The sequence below is a fragment of the Narcine bancroftii genome, chromosome 2 (genome assembly GCF_036971445.1).
Source record: "Narcine bancroftii isolate sNarBan1 chromosome 2, sNarBan1.hap1, whole genome shotgun sequence".
In the NCBI taxonomy this organism is placed as follows: domain Eukaryota; kingdom Metazoa; phylum Chordata; class Chondrichthyes; order Torpediniformes; family Narcinidae; genus Narcine; species Narcine bancroftii.
In genome coordinates this window covers 179304924-179332059 of record NC_091470.1, presented here as the reverse complement: position 1 = coordinate 179332059, position 27136 = coordinate 179304924, and the positions used below count along the sequence as shown (strand labels likewise).

The 27136-nt window shown below is 50.0% G+C and overlaps 2 protein-coding genes across 3 annotated transcripts in view; one reads left to right on the top strand and one right to left on the bottom strand.

Moving 5' to 3' along the window:
• The window catches only part of rps5 (ribosomal protein S5), a 335501-nt gene extending 330980 nt beyond the window's left edge, over window positions 1-4521 (top strand). For both annotated transcript variants that reach the window (XM_069919353.1, XM_069919352.1), the window contains exons 5-6: window positions 672-770; window positions 4407-4521. In XM_069919353.1, the coding sequence (XP_069775454.1) occupies window positions 672-770; window positions 4407-4475 (168 nt within the window). In that variant the 3' untranslated portion in view covers window positions 4476-4521. The remainder of the gene's footprint in view (window positions 1-671; window positions 771-4406) is intronic.
• Window positions 4522-13649: 9128 nt separating this feature from the next.
• LOC138754689 (RING finger protein 225-like) lies at window positions 13650-25168 on the bottom strand. Its single transcript, XM_069919351.1, has 2 exons — window positions 24845-25168; window positions 13650-15215 (listed from the first exon to the last, which is right to left on the bottom strand). Exons 1-2 carry the CDS (start codon window positions 24867-24869, stop codon window positions 14581-14583), a joined length of 660 nt encoding a protein of 219 aa, XP_069775452.1. The 5' UTR covers window positions 24870-25168; the 3' UTR covers window positions 13650-14580.
• Window positions 25169-27136: the final 1968 nt, after the last annotated feature.

Here is a 27136-nt window from a genome sequence, read left to right as displayed (position 1 = left end):
AAGTTGTCGTGGGGCACTCCCGTGGTGATCTCCTCTACCTGGGGGAGACTGTGGGCGTAGACTGGGTGGTGGCTTCGTTGAGCACTAGCATAGCAACAGAGTGGATCTCCAAGTGGGTACCCGTTTCAATTCCCCGCCCCGTTCCCTCACCAACGTATCTCTGTGGCTTTGTGCTCATACCAGACTGAGACCACCTGCAAATTGGAGGAACAATGCCTCATCTTTCAACTGGGCCCCTCCAATCGATGGCGTTAACATCGACTTCTCCAATGGACTTGCCATTTTTAACCTTTCATAATATACTGCGGTCTGGGTCCGTGGGTAAACGACACAAACACCAGAATGAACCACTTCTGGAAAATGGGGACATGGAGTCCAACGGGTTCATTTTAATTTGGGTGGAATTGGGAAGCACAGGTTTAAATGGCCAGAATCAGATTCCACTGTGCTGTAAATAAGTTTTTTTTTAATTAAAAATAAATGTGGTGTAGCCTGTTTTCAGAAGGGAAGTGCATCACAAAACAGCAACGCTGACTTTAGGCTGCTGCAGTCTGCTTTGACTCCACCAGGATGGCTGTGACCTTGAAATGGGGCCCTTGGTAATGGAAGTGTGCGACACACTCTCCCGTCTGGCCCACTAACATGTCCGTCTTCTCCCCGTGCGCTCGCAGGCGATCTGGTTGCTCTGCACTGGGGCCAGAGAGGCGGCATTCAGGAACATCAAAACCATTGCGGAATGCTTGGCGGATGAGCTCATCAATGCTGCTAAGGTACGTCATTCTCGTGACATTTAAAGCATTTAATTGAGAGCACTGCAGGCCTGGGTTGGTCCGGCCTGTGCAGTGTTGAGGCGGGGAGAGCTCCTTCTGTAAACAAGGGAGTGCCAGCCTTGTTGACCCAGTGGAGGGTCCCACCCCAAATCAATATTATTTCTCACTTCTCAGGAGTGAATTGCTGTGTCATTCTGATTTTTCTGTTGCTGTTATTTTTGTTTTGCAAATCATCGGGTTTGGCACATTCCTAGTTGCACACAACAATTGGCAAAAAAAAATCACTGGATGGATGGGTCACTAGCTTAGGCAGGCAGGGCATTCCAGGACATGTGCTGGGAATAAATTCACTTCCAACCTTGAAGAGACGTGAAGATAAGAAGGGTCGGCTGGTCTGACATAAGACCAAGTCAGGGGCAGTGGGCCATACAGCCCATCGTGTTCGCTCAGCTCCACTCCCCTGCCTTCTCCCCATAACCTTTGATACCCTGACTCTTCAGAAGACACCCATCAATCTCTGCCTGAAATACTCCCAGTGACCCGGCCTCCATGGCGGCCTATGGCTGCAAATTCCAGACGTTCTGGCTAAAGAAATTCCTCCGTGTCTGTTGTAAATGGGCGCCCTTCCATCCTGAAGTTGTACCCACTTGTCCTAGACTCCCCTACCATGGGAAAACAACTTTGCCACGTTGCCTCTATCCAGGCCTTTTGTCATTCGAAAATGCCTCCACGAGGTCACCCCTCATTCTTCTGAACGCAGTGCAGTCCAAAAGCTGTCAGGCGTTCCTCATGTTCTCATCCAGTGGTTCTTAACCTTTATTTCCATTCACATACCACCTTAAGTAATCCCTTGCAGTGCACCTATGGCATCTGATTGTACAAATGCAACCTGACAAAACTGGATTCTCCAATCTTCAGTGCAAAAACATCTAGAGACACAACCAGACATAACACATGCCACCTTAAGTTATCCCTTACAGAGCACCTATGGAAGGGGGGTGGTGGGGGAAATGGATGAGAACCATTGTGTTAATCTGTCCATTCCAGGAATCATTCTTGTGAATCTTCTCTGAACCCTCTCCAATGCCAAATCAGGAGCTCAAACTGGACCTCTTACTCCAGTGCCTTGTAAAGTTGGATGGGCTCGTGATGCTGGAGGGGGCAGCAGGTGGCAGCTTCTGTGCCTGCCTAATTCCAAAAGGTGGAATCCCTTCCAGTGATCTCTGAATGTGTGGAGTAACGTGCACTTCAGTGTAAAAGCGTTCCTTGTATCATCCTCCTTGGGTGGATGGATTCTGTGCAATTGGGTGGGCAGCGCTGACCTTTGAGGGCTCCCATCTAGGCCAAAGTCCCTTTGGCAGGGCTGAGGGTGAGCTGCTTTGCCATGGGTGATAGGTCCATATGACAATGTCAGAAGGAGCAGTGAGTTCTGTCACCCTGCATCTTCCTCCTGAGTGCCGTGTATCTTGCGAAAAACGAGCACGAAACTGTGACACTTGTCAAGTTTATTGTCATCTAATTATACAAGCCGATGCAATGGCCGATACAAAACCTGTAGAGAGAGGCATACACACACACACACACACACGTATTTTATCTATAAACATATATTGTTTAGTGAATATGAGAGTCTCCGATGGTCAGTGAACAGTTTCTTTGGTAGTTCAGCATCCTCACTGCCTGTGTGAAGAGCTGTTCCTCAGCCTGGTAGGGCTGGTTCTGATCCTCCTGTATCTCTTCCCCGACGGGAGCAGCTGAAAGACATTGTGTGCGGGGTGGAAGGGGGTCCTTAATGATTTTTCATGCCCTCTTCAGTCAACGATTCCGTTATATCATGTCGTTGGATTTGGGTGGGGGGGAAAGACTCCAGTGATCCTCTCTCCCACTCCTATGGGTTGCATGTTGAACTTCATAACTGTTAAGTTATTAAACTGTGTTTGTTGCTGTTTTGCATTGGTGGAAATTGAACGTCTTGTTGGCCCCAGTGCAGGAGGTAATGTTTGCCCCAGACCATAATTCTCGCCTGCTGGCAGAAGCTGAACAAAAACTTAAACGTGAACATTGGCCTTGTAACAAGATGTTGGTGAGACCAAATTGTGTGCAGTTTTGGTCTAACTGCAGGAGAGAGATCAATAAGATTGAAAGAAGTAAAGCACAAAATTTTGTGGTTGAAGTAAAAAAAAATACACACAATGCAGGAGAAACTCAGCAGGTACTTCATTTAGCAACAGTAAAGATACAGAACCAATGTTTTGGGCTTGAGCCCTTCATCAGGATTTGAGAAAAAAGACTGAAAGAGCGCAGAGGAGATTTACAAGAATGTTGCTGGGACTTGGAGAGCTGGGATCCAGGGAAAGGGTGGAAGTGGAACACTGATGTTTGCAGACGCTGTGATTGTAGTAAAAATACACAGTAATACTGGAGGAACTCGGCCGGTCTCACAGAGCCCATAATGGGTAAAGATATACAGGTACACAATCCTTTATCCAGACATCTAAAATCTGGAAAGCTCCACAAACCTGCATTTTTTTTCCTGGTGCTGGTACAGTGGATGGGGAGAGATGGCAGTGCAACTTGGATGGGCGAGGGGGGGAGAGACGGCAGTGCCACTCTGGTGGGTGAGGGGGAGAGAGACAGCAGCACAACTTGGGTGGGCGAGGGGGGAGAGACTGCAGCGCGACTTGGCTGGGTGAGGGGGAGAGAGACAGCAGTACAACTTGGATGGGCGAGGAGGAGAGATGGCAGCGCGACTTGGTGGTCGAGGGGGGAGACAGCAGTGTGACTCGGGTGGGTGAAGGGGGAGAGACAGCAGTGCAATTCGAGAGGGTGTGACTGGAAGGGGGTGGATATGGCAGTGTGATTTGGGTGGGCTTAAATCTGGGGCAGCTGGGCTTTGTTCTGAAATCCAGAAAAATCTGTAATTTGGAACGCTCTGTTCCCAAGGGTTCTGGATAAAGGATTGTGTCCCTGTATTACTGACGTTTCGGGCCTGAGCCCTTCCTTAGGATATGAAGGTCTCAAGACTTGATGTTGGTTATGTATCTTTACCTCATGCACTCTGCAAGATGGCCTGATCCCCTTCAGCATTTTACCACAGGGAGAGGTTAAATGGACTTTATTCCCTGGAGCCTAGAAGAATGAGGGGAGACGATTTAAAATTATGAGGGGGATCGACAGTAAATGAGGACAGTCTTTGAGATACAAATCTGAGGTCGTGGGTTAAGAGTGAAGGGGGAATGTTGAGGGGGAACCTCTGCGCACAGAGGGGTAGGAGTGCGGAATGAGCTGAAATGGTGAATGCAGGCTAATTTTTGGCATTTAAGAAATTGGACAGGTTAGTGGATGGCAGGGGTATGGAGGGCTACGGGCTGGGTGCAGGTCAGTGGGACGAGACTGAATTAATAGTTTTGCCCAAGGGCCTGTTACTGCTGCCCTTTTCTCTGTATCCTGAGTTTCTGCTTGAACCGCGAGGTCAGTGTTCCATTCCTTGCGCAGTGGTATCTCCCTGCTGTGCTCAAAGCCCCTCCCCCACCCTGCTCTCCATTTCCTTGGAAATGCAGGTGATCTGTGGTTTGCAGAGGTGGACGGCTGGGAGGCCAGTGTCCGGGTGTTTAATGTTCCCCTCTCCTTCCGCAGGGCTCTTCTAACTCCTATGCCATCAAGAAGAAGGATGAGTTGGAGCGTGTGGCCAAGTCGAACCGTTAACGTCATCACATCAGAGTTAATTGTCTAATAAAACTGTTTGAAAGATGTTTGGCCTTTGTTCATGGCTGAGTCATACAGTGTTTAAACATTGATTCCCATCAGCAATAACGCTGCCTTTTGTGTACTTGTATGAGGGCACAACCTCAGGATTGGGACAAGGACACAACTAGCCTTGAGGGTGTGACTGCATAAAACTAGCCGGAGAGTGGGGGGGTACCTCTGGAATCTGGGTGGTTGTGGAGGCTGGGTCATCAGGTGTATTTAAGGTAGAGATTGATCAGTTCTTGATTAACCAGGGCATCACAGGTGATGGGGAGAAGGCTGGGCAGTGGGGCTAAGTGGGAGAACGGATCAGCTCATGAGATGGGCTGAATGGCCTATTTCTGCTCCTCTGTGCAGGTGGGTTGGGATCTGGAAGCCATGTTTACAATCCAACTCCTTGCATCTGACTAAGGGCTTGAGTTGAGGTGCTCGTAAATGAAAAGTTACTTTGATAGCAGCAAGGGATCACAAATGTCAGTGGATGGAGCGACTGATGTAGTGAAACACGAACGTCTGCAGATGCTGATTGTAGTTAAAACAGAAATGCTGGAGGAACCCTGAGGCAAAGATGTCTCTGAGCCCTTCGATGAAAGGTTAAATAGGTTGGGACTTTATTTCCTGGAGCATAGAAGAAAGGGGAGATTTGATCGAGGTATTTAAAATTATGAGGGATTTAGACCTAGTAAATGTAGATGGGATTTTCCCACTGAGGATAGATGAGATACCAACCAGAGGAGGTGGGTTAAGGGTGAAGGGAAAAGTTTAGGGGGAACTTCTTCACACAGAATGGTGGGAGTGTGGAACGAGCTGAGGCAGTGAATTCAGGCTCAATTTTAACTTTGAAGAAGAATGTGGACAGGTACATGGATGGGAGGGGGATGGAAGGCTATGGATTGGGTGGGACGAGGCAGAAAAGTGGTTCAGCACAGACTAAATGGGCTGAAGGGGCCTGTTTCTGTGATGTAATATTGATTGGCTTCAATGTGAAAGCAGCAAAGATTTAGCACGTTTGGTGCAGACATGGATTGTTCTACTTCCAGCAGATCCCATCCCAACTTATCCAATGGGAGGGCGATGAACTGTGTACATCAGTGGGACTGGGCAGAATGATAGTTTGCCACAGACTAGAAGGACCTCTTTTCTGAACTATAATATTCTCTGGTTTATGGATGTTCTCCCAGCAACACTTGGCCCAAGATTCCAGAGAACAAATGCCTTCACATCCTCGAGTCTGGTTAACCTTGTCCATGCCTCTAATTTCCAGCCTTCATCACTGCACGTGGCAAAAAAAAAGCTGGTCTTGGTTTGCAGTGAGTGGGAGCCTCCCCATTGGATGCGTGCGTAGGACGGTCCAGAGAAGGACCCGGGGGTCTGTCCAGTTAGGTAAAAGGGGACTTCTGATCAGCAGACTTCCCAGGGATGCAGACCAAAGCAGTCGTGGATGCTGGAAGGTCACCAACTCCATCTGCCAGACCCTTGTGCGGTTTCCAGCATGAGATGTCCAGTTCTTGGCCACTGTCCATCATATGCAAGTCCAGTTTATTGTCATCTGGTGGTACAACCCAATGAATCAGCGTTCTCCAGTCATCGGTACAAAACATGTGGACTGATGCATATATGCAGGACAGGTATTCATATATACTATTGTTTCATAAATATGACGGTCAGTGTGAGCAGTTCTTTTGGTCGTTCTCACTGCCCATGGGAAGAAGCTGTTCCCCAGCCTGAAGATGCTGGCTCTGATCCTCCTGTATCTTCCCTGACGGGAGCAGCTAAAAGACACTGTGGGGTGGAAGGGGGTCCTCGATGATATACGTGTCCTCGTCAGATAGCAATCCCAGTAGATCATGTTGATTGTAGAGGGGAGACTCCAGTGATCCTCTCTGCCACTCCTATAGGTTGTCGTAGGTTACAAAAGGATTATGGACAGGATGCAGAGTTGGGCAGAGAAGTGGCAGATGGCGTTCAATCTGGATAAGTGTGAGGTGATGTATTTTGGAAGGACAAACCAGAAGGCTGAGGACAGGGTTAATGGTCGGTCACTTAAGAGTGTGGAGTAACAGGGACCTTGGTGGTCCAAACTCATACATCTCAAGGTTGCCACGTAGGTTAAGAAAGTTAAGAAGGTGTATGTTATGTTGGGCCTCATTAGTCGGGGGATGGAGTTCAAGAGTTGGGAGGTCACGTTGCAACTCATCAAATCTTTCTGGTGAGACCCCACTTGGAGCATTATGTTCAGTTCTGGTCACCTCATTACAGGAAGGATGTGGAAGCTGTGGAGAGGGGGCAGAGGAGATTCACCAGGATGCTGCCTGGATTGGAAAATAAGTTGAGGCAAGGTTATCAGAGTTGGGGCTTTTCTCTGGAGTGAAGAAGGATGAGAGGAGACTTGATAGAGGTCGACAAGATTATGAGAGCCGTAGATAGGGAGGATGGCCAGCGCCTGTTTCCCAGGGTAGGATCAGCAAACACCAGAGGACATGTGTACAAAATGAAGTTTAGAGGAAAAGTTGTTTTATCCAGAGAGTTGTGGGGGCCTGGAATGCCTCACCAGGGATGGTGGTGGAGGGTGGAATATTGGGGGCATTTAAGAGACTCAGGCACATGGATGGAAGAAAAAAAGAGGGTTAAGGAGTAGGGAGGGGTCCATTTTATTTGGTAGGAACAAAACTGAGGGCTGACACTGCGGTGTTTGACGTTGTTTCTCAGTCCTGACAAAGGGTTCCGGCTCCGAACAGCCACTGTTCCTTTTTTTGGATGCTCTCCAGCTGAACGAGCTTGGCTTCAGGCTGCAGCACCTGCTATCTTTAACGTGCGTCTGCACGGGAATGCCGCCGAGCGGGCTGCAGTTGGGGAGGGGGGTGTCACAGCGGGGCAGCATCACAGCTTGGGCTACTGGTTGTGCTGGAGAAAGGGGATGTCAGCCCCATGCAGCAGTCTCTCCAACACGTCCCTGGTCATTGTTCAGAGAAGGAACAGGTGTGGCCTGGATGGATTGTCAATAGAATATATTCGTTTGTTGCATTTATCTTATGACATTGTGTTTGTACCTGCTAGTATTATATTTCTTGGAGATAATGTCATGAATAAAATTTATTACTGAAATAAAATCAATTCTCTTTTCCTCCTCCATGTGTGCTTGATGGTGGGCACAGACTAGATGGGCTGAATGGCCTGTTTTCATGATTCTTCAAGATTCTTTTATTGTCATGTAATGAAACCAATGTAATGTCACAGGAAAAATTGTGTTTTGTGCGCCGTAAGGAAGCAAAGATTCGCCATCAGTAGAAATATTCTGGTGCCCCTTACAGTCAGAGATCCCTCTCCCCTCCCTGAGCCACCGAGTGGATTTTCCTCCCCACACCCACACAGACTTCAGTCCAAATCATCTGCGGCTCCAGAGCCGAACCTCTGGCATGGTCGCGAATCCCCTGGTGCCCCCTTGCATCCTGCGGGGTTCCCTGAGGTTTGCGGCGTTTACCATCCTCGACTGGCCCTCCACCCTTCCGAGACGGAATGTGGTCTGTTTGGTTCGGAGAGAGGCAAGTTACTGGCAAATAGCCATCTTTAACGTGTCCTGTTGCATACCAGAGCATAATTAGATCAATGCTTGTTCCTGTTCACCCCACAATGCCGTAAACTGATCTGCAGGACAAGGGGGAAAAGTTGCAGCAAAATGCCCACATACAGGTGGTGGGGGGGGGGGGGGGTTCATTCCTGTGAGCTGCAGAGGTTGGGGGCCAGGCATTAGTGAGCTGCGGAATGACCATCCTCCACTACACATCAACAACTCTGTAGTGGGGAGAGTGGAGATACCAGATTTCTAGTTCACTCAACTAGTGACCGATTGTAGTCACTCAACATCTCCTCACTTGTCAGGAAGGCGCAACAGAGACTGCACTTTCTGAGAAGACTGAAGCGGGCAAGGCTGCCAGCCGCCATCATGTCAACCTTCTACAGGAGCTCTATCGAGAGCATCCTGGCTGGGCTGCATCACAGTGTGGGGATGGTTGCTGCAGAGAAGTGGATCGGAGGTCAATCCACAGGACTATAAGAGAGGCAGAGAGGATTACTGGATCTCCCTCCCCCACCATCGACATGATCAACTGGGACCATTGACTGAAGAGGACACACAAAACCATTGAGGACCCCTGTCCACCGTGCACACAGCTGCTCCTTTTGGGGAAGAGATACAGAAGGACCAGAGCCAGCACCACCAGGCTGGGGAACAGTTTCTTCCCACGGGAAGTGAGAGCACTGAACGACTAAAGGAACTGAACTCACTAACCTTCTGAGACTCTCATATTTACATAATATTAATCTGTATAGATGAATATTTGTCTTGCATGTCCACTGTTTGTATGTGTGTTGTGTCTGGTTGTGTGTCTGCATGTTTTGCACCAAGGACCGGAGAACGCTGTTTTGTCAGGTTGGATTTGTGCAATCAGATGACAATTAACTTGCTGTGAAATACAGGCATACAGGCGATTTGGTTGGCATGAGCGAAATGTGTAGAAGGGCCTGGTTTTGTGGGTCGCTGGGCTCCACAACTGTCCCAACTCCGGGGCAGAGAATTCCAGGGATTCACCACACAGTGAAGGAATCTCTCCTCGTTTTCCTTCGAATCCTTCCCTCTCTTATTGTGACCCTGAGCTGTTGAACCTTCTCCCACATCTCAATTAAAAAAAAACCTCATTAATCTATCCCGACAGGAGAGAACCAGGGTGGTGAGCCCCCTTCACCAGTAACCTCGCACAAAGTACACTGGGCGTAGACCAACGTTCCCTCTCATTTTTAGTCGTCGGTGCACGCAAAAACATCACGTTTTGCGAATTTGTTCCCTGAATGCTTGTGCAAACGTAAACTTGAAATTGGTTCAAGATCATTTTGGCTCAGCCTCTCTCTCATGGTTAATAAAGCTGTTCAGTTCTTTAGTTTAAGATTTGACTTTATTTTAGGGAACTAACCTTCTGTGCAAACATTAATTTCCTTCGTGCACCAGTTGTGAAACGTGTTTGCATGTACGGTTTAGAGGGAATGGTGCTGCGGACGCACCAACTCCAGTAAAAACGCACAGAAACGCTGGAAGAACACGCAGCGGCCAGGAGGCAAAGATGTTTCGGGCCTGAGCCCCTTTTCAAGGTGTGGGTAAAAAGCAGGCAGGTGGGGGAATAAAGACATGAGAAGAATGGGTGGGGAGTCCAGACCAGCAGACAAAAGGAATTAATTGGATGTGATAAGAGGAGAATTGATTTCAGCTCTGTGAATGGAGACAGGGGGGGGAGAAGGGAAGAGAGCGAGAGACTGAGGACGGGGTGAAAAAGGTGACCCAGAGTGAGTTGTTTTTAGACAGGTGTTGACATTTGGATTTCTCCCATTCTACGCAGGATATCAGAAACAGGAGCAGGAGGCGGCCATCCAGCCCGTGGAGCCCTGCTCCCCCATTCAATATGATCACGGCTGATCTGATGAGAAGCTCATCTCCACCCACCTGCCTTTTCCCCATAACCCTTAATTCCCTGACGATGTAAAAAATCTACCCAACCTTGTCTTAAATATATTTACTGAGGTCACCTCCACTGCTTTAATGGGCAGCGAATTCCACAGATTCCCACCCTCTGGGAAAAGCAGTGCCTCCTCATCTCCGTTCTATATCTACTCCCCTGAATCTTGAGGCTATGTCCCCTAGTTCTGGTCTCTCCCACCAATGGGAACAACTTACCAACCTCTATCTTATCCATACCTTTCATAATTTTATACGTTTCTATAAGATCTCCTCTTGTTCTTCTAAATCCAGGTGACTCCATTTCTCCTCATAGGCCAAACCCCTCATCTCTGGAATCAACCTCCTCTGCACCCCCTCCAAAGCCAGGCCTTCCTTCCTCGAGTACAGAGATCAGACCTGCACGCAGTTCTCCATATATGGCCTTGCCAGGACCTTGTACAGTTGCAGTTGAATCTCCGTTCTAAATTCAATCCCTCCAGCAACGAGGACCAACATTCCATTTGCCTTCTTGATAACCTGAAAACCAACCTTTCGCGATTCATACACAAGCCCTCCCAGGTCCTTCTGCCTGTCAGCAGGCTGCAATTGCTTGCCATTCAAAATAATATCCTGATCTTCCATTCTTCCTTCCCAAGTGGGTGACCTCACATTTGCCCATGTTTTACCCCATCAGCCGGACCCCCCCTTGCCCTCTCACTTAACCTATCGATATCCCTCTGCTGACTCTCCACGTCCTCTGCATGATTTGCTTTTTCACGATTTGGTGACACCGGCAAACTTAGATGCACGACATCCCACCCCCTCCTCCAGATCGCTCCAGTGTATCGCGAACTGGAAGCTCACTGATCTCCAGGACAGTGTTAGGAGCTCTGCTCCAGGCCGGCCTGATGGGGTGCAGTAATTTTCCTCTCCTGGCACCTCTTCCCACATCTGAAGTTGTCATTTCATGTCAAGATCTGGAACTGATTCTGTGACTTAGGAATGAATAAAATCTGGTCCTACTGCTAACTGTTCACTTCCTCTTCAGCACTTAAGTGTTTACTATTTCCCAGCGGGATAGACCATACCAGTGATTGCTTGTGTACAGTTGGTAGAACAGGCAAACAGCAGGCCGTCCGAACCAATCTGACACAGAGATGAAAATGGATAGTGTGTTTGTATCAATATGAGAATCGTTCTCCATAAACTCAAAGCCACTGGACCACTTGTGCAGAACTCAAGTAATGAATCACGGATTGGGCTACCGTAAAAACGTAAGGTGCAATTCTAACTTAAGAGAGAAGCAGTAAAATCCCATCCATCTGTTCCACACAAGAATAAATTTAGACGTGTAGCATGGTAACAGGCCCTTCTGGCCCACGGGCCCGTGCCACCCAATTACACTCAATTGACCTACAACACACCCCCTCCAAACTGGGTACGTTCCAAACGGTGGGAGGAAACCCATGCAGACACAGACAGACAGACAGCGCGGGATTCAAACCTCCCCAGGAAAGGCTCAGACCTCGACGAAGGCCTCAAGCCCGAAGCGTCGGTTCTGTAGTGTTACCTTAGCTTTGTGAAGGATGCTGTTGGACCTGCTGAGTTTCCCCAGCGACATGTTTTGACTCCAACCAAGGTGTTGTGTTTTATCTACATGAATCCATCTCCATACCTTTTTTACATCATAATCGTCCCACCTGGCCAGGCCCTCTGACACGATGGAAAAGATGCCCCACGGGCCTCTCTTAAATCCTTCCCCTCTCACCTTCAACCTGGGCACTGGGCCAGCCATTCCCAAAGCCTCGCTTACTTTCCACCTCCCGGAAGGTAAATGGTCAGTGGGAGAGAAGAGCGGATAAAACCAAAACTGACTGCTTTGCAGAGAAGGGGGCCCAGAAACTTTGAGCAGAGCCCCGGGGAGCGCCACGGCTGAGATAAAGAAGGCTGAGAATGGTTCCCTGGGATAAAGGTGGTCACCGTTTTCCTTCTCTGCCGTGTTGATGCATTTCCCTGCAGTCAAACCACCAAAGGGCATCCAATGAAAGAAAAACACATCGGATCCATGCACTGATCAGTCTGGATAGCACGACTCAGTTACCAGTGGTAGATTAACCATTAGGCTGAGGCCTGGGGGTGCGGAGGGTAAGGGGGCCCTGAGCCGCAACTCCCCATGAGATTGTGTTTACTGTGTCCGTGACTGCAGACGCTGTGACCCATTCGCTGGAGCAGGTCGGCTGGTCTCGGTTCATTATTTCACGCATACTGCGGGGAGTGGAGCTGGTGGCCGTGGGCCCAAGTCAGACCATGCCATTGTCGGGGTTTCAGGGAACTGGCGGTGGCATGAGGATTGGTGGCGCGTGCAAGGAGGGGATTCTGAAACATCAGCATCCAGCCTATAGTCCCCTGTGGCAGTAAGTGACCAGCGCGGGGAGGGGGGCCATGGTCGGTGCTGCTAAGCATGAGGCCAGTAGTGAGTAGTGCTGGGGCGTGAAGGGGATGCGGGGGTGGCCTAGGCCCGCGGCAGGGAGCGAGGTGTGACTGGGGGGGGGGGGTATCCAGGCCCATAGCAGGGAGCGAGGGATGGTGTGGGGGGGGTGGTGGTTTGGGATGCAGCAGAGAGCAATGGTTGGAGGGGAAGACCAGGCCCATGTCAGGGAATGAGGAGTGGGGGGGGGGGGATATCAAGGCTCGTGTCAGGGAGTGAGGGGTAGTCTGGCCCATGGCAGGGAGCAAGGGATGGCTGGGAAGACTGGGCCCGTGGCAGGGCAATGCTGGTGGTGGGGCCCTTACAAAAGCTCATCCTAGGGCCTGGATGGTAGTTAATCCATCACTGGCTGTTACAGCGCCAATGATGGGTTCGAATCCCGCGCTGTCTGTGAGGAGTTTGTGCACTCTCCCTGTGTCTGCGTGGGGTTTCCCTGGGTGCTCCGGTTTCCTCCAACCGTTCTGCATGGTAAAACATTAATGGCTCAATTTCGAGAGAATTTTTGTCCTGTCAATAGCCTGACATTTTTAAAATAGCTTCACATTAAAATAGTTCCAATGAACATTAGGAATATGTATCAGGAAGCTGGGTCATATATAACGTACATGGGAAGGTAACAGCATTTGGATGTATGTGATTGGAGATGTACTGTCCAAAGGTTTGATGATCCCTGGGCAAAATTTAAGTCTTTGGGAGCTACTATCTTGGAGGATCTTTCCGGGACCCATCACACTAATGGCACCGTGAAGAAAGCTCGTCAGCGCCTCGACTTCCTCAGGAGTTTGGTTTGACATCGGAAACCCTGGTGAATTTCCACAGAGGTGCAGTGGAAAGTGCACTGACCGGCTGCTCACGGTCTGGTGCGGGGACACCATTATACCCCCTGAACACAAAGCCCTGCTGAAGGTCATGGACGCAGCCCAAGACCCCACGGGCAAAACCCTCCCCAACGTCTGCAGGGGACGCTGCGGTCGGAGAGCAGCAGTGATCGTCAAGGACCCTCCCCGCCCAGCACACGCTCTGTTCTCGCTGCTGCGATCGGGGAAGGAGGCCAAAGATGAGCACCCAGCCGCACAAGGACGGCTTCTTCCTCTTCCCCCCACCACCCCGCCTGCCGCCGGATTCTTGAACGGTCAACGAACCCCAGACACGGCCTCACTTTGACTTCATCTTGCACTATTTTTATTTATTGTTCGGTGGTTTATATAAATGTTCAGTGCGGCAAATCAATGAATTTCACGACATGTTCGTGACAGTAAATGCTGATTCTGGGTTCTGGAACACTTCATCATTGGGTCCATTGTCGGGAATGTGGGGCGGGATCTTCTTGTTAAGGCGTGAGGTGGACATGTAACTGGTCAGGCAAAGGCCAACCACTGTGAATGGGCACTGATAGAGAAATACTTCCTCCAGGTGACCTATTTTTGCGGCTGGAGTCAGAACAGATGCCCAAGTGCATTTGCAACCGTTATGGTACATTTGGATTCAGTCCTGGCTTTAAGGTGAGCCATTGAGTGTTCAGGTGGGGCATCTACACACCTCGATTCAGATCCTGCCACCTGTACCTGACCGACAGGAGGTTGTACCATCCAAGATACGTCGGCAAGCGTGCGTTGGAGAGGAGAGGCCACGAGAATTGGGTGCGTCTGTCGGTAGCCTGGCCTACTTAATGAACCATGAATACCCAGCGTCTGCACCTTCCTGGCCAACCTCCCATGTGCGACCTCGTCCAAGGCAACATCCGTCTGGTAACCTCCTCGAAAGTCCTCTCATCTGCCTTTTAATCCTCCAATCCCCCTCCAGGGTTCAGCTCTTTGAAGAGGCCTTCGACCATCTGAGGCCACTTCTCCTCTGCAGCTTTTCTCCCTGGGCAATTGGTGCAATTTTCAGAGCTGGGACAGCGTTACGTGTGGGCACCTCGTTGACAGTGGAGTTCAGGTGGTAGACCCTCAAATGGGGTCTTCCATGGTGGGGGGGGGGAGTGGGGGAGTGGAATGAGCTGAATCACCCAGCCCACAAGAACAGGAGGCAGAGACAAAGGAGGAGAGTGGACAACCCTGGTCCTTGGCAGTGATGGGATCCTTTTCCAGTCACGGTTTGGGAGGCAACGAGGTGGCCAGGTCCTCTGTGGTGTTCCCCAGCTGGGAGGAGCTGACGGTGGTGAGGGAGGGCACAATGACGAAGATGAAGATTCCGGAGATCACCAGGGCAATGGTGAGAAGGACCACGCAGACGATGGCCACGTAGTAACACCAGCTGGTTCGCAAGGGCAGGCTCTGGCCGGGGCCTCGACTCCGGGCGGCGGGCTGGCCGACGTCCAGGCTCATGCTGACGCTGTTGACCGGCTTGAGGATGGAGCCGTGCTCGGGGCCCTTGGTGTAGAGCCTGCCCTTGTCCCGGCTGAAGCGGATGGAAGGGAAGGTCTGCATGCTGGAGGGCAGGCGGGAGAGCACGGCCCGGTTGTTGTCGAGGGCCGGCAGGCCCTTGCCAGGGGGCAGTGGGGTGGGGTGGCGACAGAAGGGGCAGGTGACGGAGCCCACGTTGTCCGATGACACGTTGATCCTGGCCAGGCACTCCAGGCAGAAGGTGTGGCCGCAGTGCAGCAGCTTGGGTAACTTGAAGACATTGTCGAAGGGAGAGAAGCAGATCGCGCAGTCCAGGTCGGTGAGCCCTGAGGCGGATGGCGCAGGGCCGAGGCTTGAGTCGTCGCCCTCATCTGCACTATCTGCATGGGAGAAATGAGGAGGTGCTTGAGCCAAGATTCAGCCCCTCCAACCCATTATTACAGTGTAACAATTCGGTGTGGCTGGTGTGGACCCAGGGAGAGGAGACACAGTGTTCCCACGCAGGGTCCGACTGCCCACACAGGCTGTCAAAGGAGCCGACAGTTTTATTTAAAATCCCGCAACCTCGGTGGGGGGAGGGTCTGGGTCGAAGATGGTTGCAACTCTGATCGGCAGCGGGCACAAGGTGGGGGGGTGTTTTGCAGACTCCGGGGAAGCGGAGGACTGGCACCGGGCCCCAGGAAATGGGGAGACCATCCACCCACCTCGCTGCCCCCCCGTCGGAGGAGGAGACGACCCCGAGGGGTGGTGACCGCGGCGGCGGCGGGCCTGCGGAGACTCCGAGGCTCAAGGGGCACACATAGGCCGCGGTCGGGGGGACACACCCACGTGGGCAGCTGGAGAGCCAGGTTTTGAAACCTGGGTTCGAGAGGACACTGAGGGGCAAGAAGGGTTCCGAGGGCTTCCTGATGGGGTCGGAGATTTGGGTCTGGAGCCCGGGGTGGCCGACGGATTGAACAGGAGTATGTGCGGCCGCAGAGGCTGCTGGAGGCAAATCCATGGACCTTCAGTGACCCTGTGGGGGGGGGGGGGGGGGGGGGTAGGGGAAACACTCTTTTGCTTCTTTTTCTCTGACTGTAAGGGGCGCCGGGCAATTTCCGCTGAAGGCGAATTTTGTTTGACTAAAGGAAATTTGTGTAATATTACACTTTCTGTTTTATTACATGACAATAAAACAAATCTTGAATCTTGGCTTCTTGTGAATTTTACTGCAGCCTCTCTAACCTTCTGTCAGCTGTGAGGTAGGAGTGTCCAGCACTGTTTCTGAAGTTATTTGGTCACCTGCCAGAACTTCCTCTGTTGGGAAGAAAATTCACTTGAGGATAGGCTGACGGAGTTCAATCCGGAAAAGTGGGAGGAGATGCATTTTGGAAAGACAAACCAAATGGCTGATGACAGGGTTAATGGTCGGTTACTGAACAGTGTGGAGGAACAGAGGGACCTTGGAGTCCAAATCCATACATTCCTCAGGGTCGCCATAAAGGTGGGCAGGATTGTTAAGAAGGCCTATGGGATGCTGGGCTTCATTAGTCGGGGGATTGAGTTCAGGAGTCGAGAGGTCATGTTGCAGCTCGACAAATCTCTAGTGAGACGACACTTGGAGGATTATGTTTAATTCTGGTCACCTCATTACAGGAAGGATGTGGAAGCTGTGGAGAGGGGGCAGGGGAGATTCACCAGGATGTTGCTTGGAGTGGAGAACAAGTCTTATGAGGCAAGGTTAGCAGAGCTGGGACTTTTCTCTCTGGAGCATAGAAGGATGAGAGGTCTACAAGATTCTGAGAGGCATAGATAAGGTGGACGGACAGCGCCTGTTTCCCAAGGCAGGAATAGCAAACACCAGAGGACATCTGTACAAAGTGAAGGGAGGAAAGTTTAGGGGAGGCGTCAGTGGGAAGATTTTTTTTAAGCAGAGAATTGTGGGGGCCTGGAATGCCTTGCTAGAGACGGTGGTGGAGGCTGGAACATTGGGGGCATTTAAGAGACTCAGACAGGTGCACATGGAAGGAAAATAGAGGGTTATGGGGTTAGGAGGGTTTTATATTTAAAAAAAAGCAATATATGGGTCGGTACAACATTGAGGGCCGAAGGGCCTGTTCTGTGCTGTAGTGTTCTATGTTCTATGAGGTCATCCACCACCACATTTAATGATAGTTTCTTCTGTAAACAGACTCCTAAATGAACCTCACACAGGTAAAATAAAACCCCAACTGACTTCTGTAACTACATTTTATTACTCGCTGCATTATTGAAGATAGGTTAATGGAGTTCAATATGGATAAGTGGGAGGAGATGCATTTTGGAAAGACAAACCAGATGGCTGAGGACAGGGTTAATGGTCGGTTACTGAACAGTGTGGAGGAACAGAGGGACCTTGGAGTCCAAATCCATACATCCCTCAGGGTCGCCGCATAGGCGGGCAGGATTGTTAAAAAGGCCTATGGAATGCTGGGCTTCATTTGTTGGGGGATTGAGTTCAGGAGTTGAGAGGTCGTGTTGCAGCTCGACAAATCTCTAGTGGTAGAGTACTCACTAAAGAAACTTTCTAACTGTAGCTCGGGACAATAAACTTGAACTTGAGTTGATGGAAACGTGAGAATGCGTTACAGGGAAAACCAGGGGTCAGTGGGATTTCTCTATGATGAAACATTGATCAGATGGGCGAGACGGACTCCTTCTGCATCGTAAGGAGATATGGAAATAGCTACCTTGATCATCATGGCTTGGTCATCAATGTCATGGTTTGATCATCAACGTTCATGGTTTGATCATTAATGTCCACGACCTGATCAGTGCCAATGGCTTGATGATAAATGTCATTGGTTTGATGAGCAATGTCCATGGCTTGGTCATCAATGTCCTCAATTTGATCATCAATATTCATGGCTTTCTGATCAATGTCCATGATGTGATCATTAATGTCCATGACGTGAGCATCAATGTCCATGATGTGAGCATCAATGTCCATGGTTTGGTCATCAACGTTCATAGCTCGATCTTCAATGTTCATGCCTTGATGATCAGTGACCATGGCTTGATCATCAGTGACCATGGCTTGATCATCAGTGACCATGGCTTGATCATCAAGTTGCATGACTGGATCATCAATGTCCATGGCTTGGTCATCAACGTTCACAGCTTGATTATCCATATTCATGGCCCGGTAATCTATGTTCATTACAGGGGAAGAATCATTTTACACAGAAACACATGAGCAAGAATGCAAGAAGAGAAGGGGGTGGAAGACAGTTCAATCACCCTTTCATGTCGGTTTGTACTGTTTGGTAAGGACTAAGTTATTTTTTAAACCTACAGCATGGTAACACACCCTTTCAGCCTACGAGCCTGTGCCACCCAATTAACCTACAGCCCCTGATACATTTCAAAGGGTGGGAGGAAGCCCACGCAGACGTGGGGAGAACGTATCAACTCCTTACAGATAGTGTGGGATTTTAACCCTAGTCCCGATTGCTGGCATTATAACAGCGATGTCCAAACGCTACACTATCCAAGCTGTCGGTTACAAAGGAACAAGGAAAAAAGGTGGGTTCAGAAGGAAGTTTTAAACGATGCTTTTGTTTTGCAGGGTTTTTTGTCCTCATGAAAGAAACTGGGTGGGTTGCCTTGGAGCATTCCAAGCAACATCTTTCCCTGCAAATCATACATCTGCACCCTAACACTAATGGCATCGTGAAGAAACCACATTAGCGCGCCTACTTCCTCAGTGTTTGAGGGGGTTTGGCATGAAATCGGAAACTTTGGGGCAGATTTTGACAGAGGTGTGCTGACCGACTGCATCATATGGGGACACCAACATCCCTGAGTGTAAAGCCCTCCATAAGGTAGTGGACACGGCCCAAGACATCACGGCAAAGCCCTCCCCACCATTGAGAACATCTAAAGGGAACGCTGCTGTCGGAGAGCAGCAGCGATCATCAAGGACCCACCCCACCCATCAGAAAAGAGGTCTATGTACCATCGGGTTCAGGAACAGCTGCTCCCCCTCGACCATCAGACTCTTCAACGACAAACTCAATCAGGGACTCAGTTAAGGACTCCGACTTGTGGACTTCATTGATTTTTAAAAAAATTCTCTCTGTATTGCACTGAGGGTAGCTGAGATACAAGTTGAGCTCACATTCCACACCCCCACTGCTCTCTGTGTGAAGAAGTTGCACCTAAACTTTTCCCCTTTCACCCTTAACCCATGTCTACTGGTTTGTATCTCTCCCTCCCTCAGTGGGAAAAACCGACCTACATTTTCTCTGTCGATCCCCCTCATTACTTTAAATACCTCGATCAAATCTCTCCTCATTCTTCTATGCTCTAGGAAATAAAGTCCTAACCTGTTTAACCTTTCCCTGTAACTCAGTTCCTGAAGTCTGGGCAACATCCTAGTCAATCTTCTCTGCACCCTTTAAATCTTACTGATATCCTTCCTGTAGTTCGGTGACCAAAACTGCACACAATGCTCCAAATTTGGCCTCACCAATGTCTTTTCCATAACATCCCAACTCCTGTACTCGATACCTTGATATATGAAGGCCAAGATGCCAAAAGCTCTCTTTACAACCGTATCTGTCTGTGGTGCCATTTTCAGGGAATGATGTATCTGTGTTCCCAGATCCTTCTGTTCTATTGCACTCCTCAGAGTCCGACCATTCACCATCTATGTCCTTTCTTGGTTTGTTCTTCCAAAATGCAACACTTCACCCTTGTCTGCATTAAACTCCATCTGCCATTTTGCAGCCCATTTTTCCAGCTGGTCCAGATCCCAGCTTTAAAAGACCTTCCTTGCTGCCCACAACCCCTCAGGGAATTGAGGGAGTTTATTCAAACCTTCTGGGAGCTGTGTAAATAACGTCTTTTCTGCATTCCCTGACCTTTCCCCTTTGTCACGAAGAGGATGGAACACAAGAACATCAGAAACAGGACCAAACGTGGGCTATCTGGCCCGTCGAGCCCTGCTATGTAATTCAATGAGATCACGGCTGATCTGATGATGGGCTCATCTCCACCCACCTACCTTTTCCCCACATCCCTTAATTCCCCCACAATGTAAAAATCGACTCACCCTTGTCTTAAATATATTACTGAGGTTGCCTCAACAGACAGCGAATTCCACAGATTTTACCCCCCCCCCCCGGGAAAAGCAGTTCCTCCTAATCTCCATCCTAAATCTACACCCCTGGACCTTGAGGCCGTGCCCCCTAGTTCTGGTCTCCCCCACGTCTATCTTATCTCTGCCTTTCATAATTTTATGTCTCTGTAAGATTCTGTCTCATTCTTCTAAATCCCAGCGAGTAGTCCCAGATGCCTCAATCTCTCCTCATCGGCCAACCCCCCTCAAGTCTGGAATCAACCTGGTGAACCTCCTCTACACCATCTCCAAAGCCTCAAGGGGACCTTGTACAGTTGGAAACAGGCCCTTTGGCCATCAGGTCTGCGATGGCCATTATAACAACCCATTTACCTGTGTTGGCACAGTTAGCTCAGTGCCTTTACAGTGCCAGTGATTGGGACTGGGGTCTGAACCCCGCGCTGTCTGTAAGGATTTTGTACATTCTCCCCATGTCTGCATGGGTTTTCTCCAGGGGGTCCAATTTGCTCCCACCATTCAAAAGACATACCGGGAGGTGCAGGTTAATGTGGTGTAAATTGGGCGGCATGGATTTGTGGGCCGTAATGGCCTGTTACTGTGCTGTATGTCTAAATTTAAAAAAATTAAAACATAGTAGTAGAATTAGGTCATTCAGCCCATCAAATCTGCTCTGTCATTCGAATCATTGTTGGTGGATTTAAACGTGTGGCACCCTTACAATGAAGAAACCACACCCTTCATTGATCGTGTTTTACATTCTCATCAGCTCCCCCAGACTTCCACTACTCTCCCATATACCCAACCCAATCAACTTATTGATCAAGGATCCTTCCAACCCGTGCATGGCATCTTGCAGTTGCTCCCATTGGGGAAGAGATCCAGGACGATTAGAGCCAGCCCCACCAGGCTGGAGAACAGCTTCTTCCCACGGGCAGTGAGAACGACCAACGGAACTGCTCACTCTGACCCTCTGAGAATTTACTCTTTATTTAACAATAATGATTTATTTTAATATTTTAATAAACAAATCACCTGTAAATATGTCTATATACCCTAGAGCAGTGGTTCTCAACCATTTTCTTTCCACTCACATTCCACTTTAAGTAATCCCTAGGCCATTGGTGCTCTGATTAGTAAAGGGTTGGTTAAGGTGGGAGGCGGTAAGAGGTTTAGATGTAATTACACCACTACGTCACCAGGGGGCATCACGGAGACCTTGTCTATAAAGCAGTCCAGAGCTACAATCTCGCCTTCCAGGTTTGTCTTGCAGAGAAACAAAACCTCCTAGTGTACATATTAGTTTATTAAAGCTGTTTTATACTTGCACTGCTGGGGTGGTTATTGTCAGTACAGTTGCAGCGCCAGCGACCGAGGCCCATGCTGTCTGTAAGGAGTTTGCACGAGCTCCCCGTGGGTTTTTCCTGGGGGCTCCCGTTTCCTCGCACCCTTCAAAACGTATGGGTTAATTGGGCGGCGGGTGCTCGTGGGCCGGAAGGCCCTGTTACCCTGCTGAACGTCCACATTTAAAAGTTGTTATAGTTTGCCCTTACTTGGCTGCAGTAAGGCAGGAGTTTTGGCCGTTGTAGAATGTGAATGTGTACGGGAAAGAAGTCAGCAGTGGAGAGGGTGGAGAAAGTCAAATTCCTGAGGGTCAACATCTCTGGGGATCTGTTGGAGTCACGAAGAAGTTTCACTAGCAGCTGTACTTTGTGAAGTGTCTGGGGAGATTGGGTACGAGACCGAAGACTCTTGTCTACAGGTCTACAGGTGGACCGTGGAGAGCCTTCCAGCCGGTTGCATCACGGGCTGGTACGGATGTGCTGATGCACAGGGCAGGAAAAAGCTCCGGAGGGTCGTGAACTCGTCCTGCGACATCATGGCCATCAGACACAACCGTGGCCGTGCCCTCTTCACTCTGCAGCGGGGAAAAGGTCCAGGAGCCTGAGGATGAGTACTCAGTGGCACAAGGACAGCTTCTTCCTCACGCCCACCCCCCCCCCCCCACCCATCAGATTCCTGAATGATCAATGAACATTTCAGGCGCTGTTTTGGTTTTTTTGCATAGTAATGTTATAAGATGGTTATAATATGAAAGTTTGCCCTGTGAAGCTGCCACAAAACACCGAATTTCATGACTTGTTCATGTCGATAAATCCTGATTCTGAAAATATGGACTGTTCAAGGATTGGGGCCGTCCGGAATTTTGGACTTTTACTGTATTGTAATTAATGATAAAATGCTGGAGAAGTTCAGTCAAAGTTTCGGGTCGAGATCCTTCGAAGGGACCGGTGCAGGGTTTCAAGACGGAATGTTGACGGTCCCTTCCCTGACCCACTGAGCTTGATGTCCAAACACTGTCTCTCTAACCTACTGATCAACAGAGAACTCTGCCTGGAAACAGTTCACAAACCGTTCCACTCCCTCCCTCCAGCAGTGAATGGGAAAAATCGGGAGCTCCTTCTGACATCAGCAGATAAAACGCTGCTGGAAGGTTTGATCTTGACAGATCTCCTCCCATTATCTGTTCCCAATCACACACCATCTTTCCTTTCTGTTTCTCCTATTGTATCACTGCTCTCCTCAACTCCTCCGGACTCTCTCTCTCTCTCTCTCTCTCTCTCTCGCTAAGCACTCTCTCTAAGGACATTTTTCTCTCTCTCTCTCCAAGGACTCTCTCACTCACTCTCTCTCTCTCTCTCTCTCTCTCTCTCTCTCTCTCTCTCTCTCTCTCTCTCTCTCTCTCTCCTCTCTCTCTCGCTAAGCACTCTCTCTCGCTAAGCACTCTTTCTCTCTTCTATGGACATTTTCTCTCTCCCTCTCTCTCTCTCTCTCTCCAAGGACTCTCTCACTCAATCTATCTCTCTCGTTAAGCACTCTCTCTTCTAAGGACATTTTCTCTCTCTTTCTCTCTCCAAGGACTCTCTCTCTCTCTCGCTAAACACTCTCTCGTTTCTAAGGATGTTTTCTCTCTCCAAGGACTCTCACTCACTCTATCTCTCTCGCTAAGCACTCTCTCTTCTAATGACATTCTCTCTCTCTCTCTCTCACTCACTCTTTCGAAGGACATTTTCTCTCCCTCTCTTCTAAGGATATTCTATCTCTCTCTCTCTCTCTCTCTCTCTCTCTCTCTCTCTCTCTCTCTCTCCTCCCTCCCTCTTTTTATTAGAAAGATTTCAAGTAGTCTCTGGCTCCTCACATTCTACTGACATGAGCAACACTTATAATTAGATTGATTTCCTGATAACTGCACACAGTAAATGACATTTAGGTACCTTGAAGAAACCGGCCTCTTTAAAAACACGTCTCGGCCCCAGAGCGTGTGCTGGAAACTCCCTCCACACCTGATAAGACTGCAGCTCCGACCAAATGTACTAGTTCAAAACCAGCCCGGCTCCCACCCGCCACTTCCCACCAGCACTAGGCCATATCTGACACTTCCCAAGTCCGCGGTCTCCCCCGGGGTGGGAGGGCAAATGAAGCAGTGGCCGGAATATCCCCCTTTAGGATCCAACCTTGCCCTTCCCCAGGAGTTAGCAATGAGGGGTTGAAGCCTGGGGCAGATCGGCCAGAGGGTCCTCGTGTTATCACGTCCATGAAAGGCAGGCAAAGCAGTTCTGTACGTAGCAGAGGTAATGATAGGAACGAGATGGCGCAAAGAAGCCTAGCCCTTTGAACCAACCCCCACCCCCACCAACCGAGAGGTCCACGATTGGAGAAGTGACTCTTGCAGCCCCACCACTTGGAAACGCAGCGGTGGAAAGCGCGCTGACCTGCTGCATCGCGGTCTGGTGCGGGGACACCAACACCCCCCCACCCCCACAAGCATAAAGCCCCGCAAAAGATCGTTGGCACAGCTCAGGATGTCACGGGCAAGATCCACCGTTGAGGTGGCAGAGATGGGTGTCGTCCGTAAAGTTTTTAGAAGAAGCTCAGACCGGCAGGGGGGAACGGAAAAGGTTGAGAGGGAATATGGGCCAAACATTGGTAAAAGTGACAACAGGAACCAGATGGGCCGAAGGGCCTGTTGAACGGTAACCAACATTCCTGGCCTGGCCCTATCGTCAGGTCAAAGGCACCACCGGGTTCTAAATTCAGCAGCTGCATAGAACATTATAGCACAGTTCAGGCCATACGGCCCACGATGTTCTGCTGACCCATAAAAAAAACAAGGAGTAAAACATGAAAATCTGCAGATACCGTGACTGAACTAAAACCAGGGTCATTGGAGAAACTCAGCAGGTGAAACTGAATTGTATGCAGCAAAGACAAGGACGTTTCGGGCTTGAGCCCTTCATCAAGGGAGAGAAAATGTCGGCAGGCGCCCGAATAAATGTTTCCCATCGTCCCTCGATGAAGGGCTCAAGCCTGAAACGTCGGTTCTGCATCTTTATCTTTCTTAAATCCCAACCAACTCCACCAAGTCGAGGCATTTCCCTCTGCTGCTTGTATCCAAACCCCTTCTGCCCCGGTCCCTCCCTGCTGCCTGTATCCGGACCCCCCTTCTGCTCCGGTCCCGAGATACCAGCTTAGACCCTCCAAAATACACTCCCCCCCCCCCCCATTTATTTGCTTGAGAGTCTCTTCAATGCCCCTGATGTCCCACTGGCGAGGGTTTTCCAGGACCCCCCCCCCACTACTCTCTGCATAAAAAAACTTTGTAGAGAGTTCCTCCAGCTCTCGACCACCCCCCCCACCCCCAGCGCCCTCTCGCCCACAGACCGACTCCGCTTGGACACCGTCCGGCGTGTGATTAAAGTTCACATTCAAGGTTACTCACTCCAGTCCTTAACCCACCCCTCCCCACTCCACCGGAGGGGAGGTTGGTGAGGTAGGGGAGGGGAGGTCGGGGAAGGGATGTCGGGGAGTGGAGGGGGTGTAAGTCATCCCCCGCCTTCACCTCCCACTCACCTGCTTGAAACCCCGGGCTCTCCATGGTGCTCCCGCCGCTTTAGTACCCCAGGTGTTAATTGGGGACAGGCATCAGCTCCTCTCCGGTCGCCGCTCTCTCCGTCGCCCCCCGGCCACTCGGGGTCCGCAGCCGCCTCCTCTCTGCCCGGCCACCAGTGCCTCCGCTCAGTCGCCCCGCTCCGCTCTGTGCCCGCGACTCGCTGCCGCGCCGCTTTCGCTCCTCATTCCCTCTCCCTCGCGTTGCAACTTCGATCTTTCAGGTGGTTTGGCTGCGGTTCCAAATGTGAACTCCGGGCGTGGACGGGGAACTAATTCCTGATGCGCGTCCAGCCTGTTTTACCTGCTGCCGCGTCGACGTAGGTAACAAAACAAACAAGGTGCAGTTGGACAAGGAACTCGGGGCAGGTTGGCAAAGGCAGGGCTGGATCTCAGAATCAGGTTCATTTCCATGAACGCGAGAAACAAGAAACTGGTGCCGCCCTGCTCCACTATTCAATGAGGTTTCAGATCCATTGTCAGGACATCACATCCACCGGAGAGCAGTGATTCTCAACCTTCCCTTCCCACCTGAACCAACCCTTTACTAATCACAGAGCAGCGCTGGCGTAGGGAAGGGAAGGCCGAGAACCCCTGCTCCAGACCCAATTGTTACTAAAATATTTTGCTTGAGAAAAATGGTCGTTGGCCATTTCCTTTGGAGCCCTAAAACCCTGCACATAACGAGTCAACGAGGGACGATTCAAACAGTGGGGTTTCAAACTTTTTCTTCCCACCCACATCCCACCTTAAGCAACCCCTTACTGATCACAGAGCCCCGATGGCCTAGGGATGATTTAAAGTGGGATGGGGATGGGAAGGGAAGGTTGAGAATCACTGCCCCAGACCTCGCTCATTTGATACCGTATTGCCATGAACAAGTTGCGAAATTCATTGTTTTGCGGCAGGGTCACGGTGCAAACCATTTCACAATGAATCAAAATAATGCACAAAAAGCCACGCCGTGTCTGGTGTCCGTTCAGGAATCTGGTGGCAGGGGGAGGGGAAGAAGCTGTCCTTGTGCCGCTGGGAACTCATCTTCAGGCTCCTCTACCTCCTTCCCGATGGTAGCAGACTGAAGAGGGCCTGGCCTGGGTGGTGGGGTCTTGGAGGATAGATGGCGCCTCTTGAAGATGGTCTTCGATGGAGTGAAGCCTGGTGCCTGTGATGGTGCTAGCCAAGTTCACCACTCCTTGTCCTGTGCATTGGCACTTCCACACCACAACAATGACAGACCGAATCTCCTCATGCAGTACAGTCGCTGGCGAGCCTTCTTCCTGACTGCATCGACATGGAGTGAAGACTAATGGCCACGATGGCGCTGAGATCCTTGTTGTATCAGAGAAATTCCCTTTGCCTTATCCATCCCTCCCCACCATCTCTGCAACGTACAACTAACTTGTTTTGGCTTTCCCAGATCTGGCAAAGGATCTTTAACCTGGAATATTAACTCTTTCGATTGGGGACACCAATACCCCCAAGGGTTCACTAAAAGGTTGTGGACACAGCCCAGGATGTCATGGGCAAAACCGTCCCCGCTGTTCGGAACATCGACGGGGAACGCTGCTGTGAGAGAGCAGTGATCATCAAGGATCCACACCTCCCAGCACACGCTCTATTCTCACTGCTGCCATCAGGAAAGAGGTGTCAGTGCCACAAAACTCGCACCACCAGGTTCAGGAACAGCGGCTACCCCTCCACCATCAGACTCCTTAACCAGAACCTTAATCAGGGACTCATTTAAAGACTTGTACTTGTGCACTTTATTGATTTTTTAAATTCTCTCTGTATCGCACAGTTTGTTACATTTCTTTATTTGTTTACATGTTTACGCTGTCTACAGTTTTCTTTGCTCTGCCAATAAGTGGTAATTCTGCCTGGCCCGCAGTGAAAAGAATTTCAGGGTTGTACCTGATGTCATGTATGTTCTCTGCCAATATATCTGAAATCTGAAAAATCTCTCCCCACAAATGCTGCTTGTAGCATTTTAGGTTTTTGCTCTATTTTTAGATTTCTAGATTAGGAACTTGGATTGTAAAATAGGCTACCAATTCATCGCAATAAAATTGTCGTCCGTTTTCAAGGAAGGAATCCCACTGATCGGGCTTGCATGTGAACAATGGCATTCTCTCTCCTTCCCACGGGGATATAGATCACTGCCATCTGTCACATTGAACTGCCCCATGCTGGATTGAGCAGGAGAGTTGACCCCCGTGGGCCAGCGAGAGCCCATTTGCCCCAGTGCCCAGAGGCGAT

Coding starts and splice junctions, on each gene's coding strand:
- LOC138754689 (XM_069919351.1), bottom strand. CDS start 24,869: ATGGAGAGCCCGGGGTTTCAAGCAG. Junction 15,216..24,844: donor GAGCCCGGGGTTTCAAGCAG/GTGAGTGGGAGG, acceptor TCTCCCATGCAG/ATAGTGCAGATGAGGGCGAC.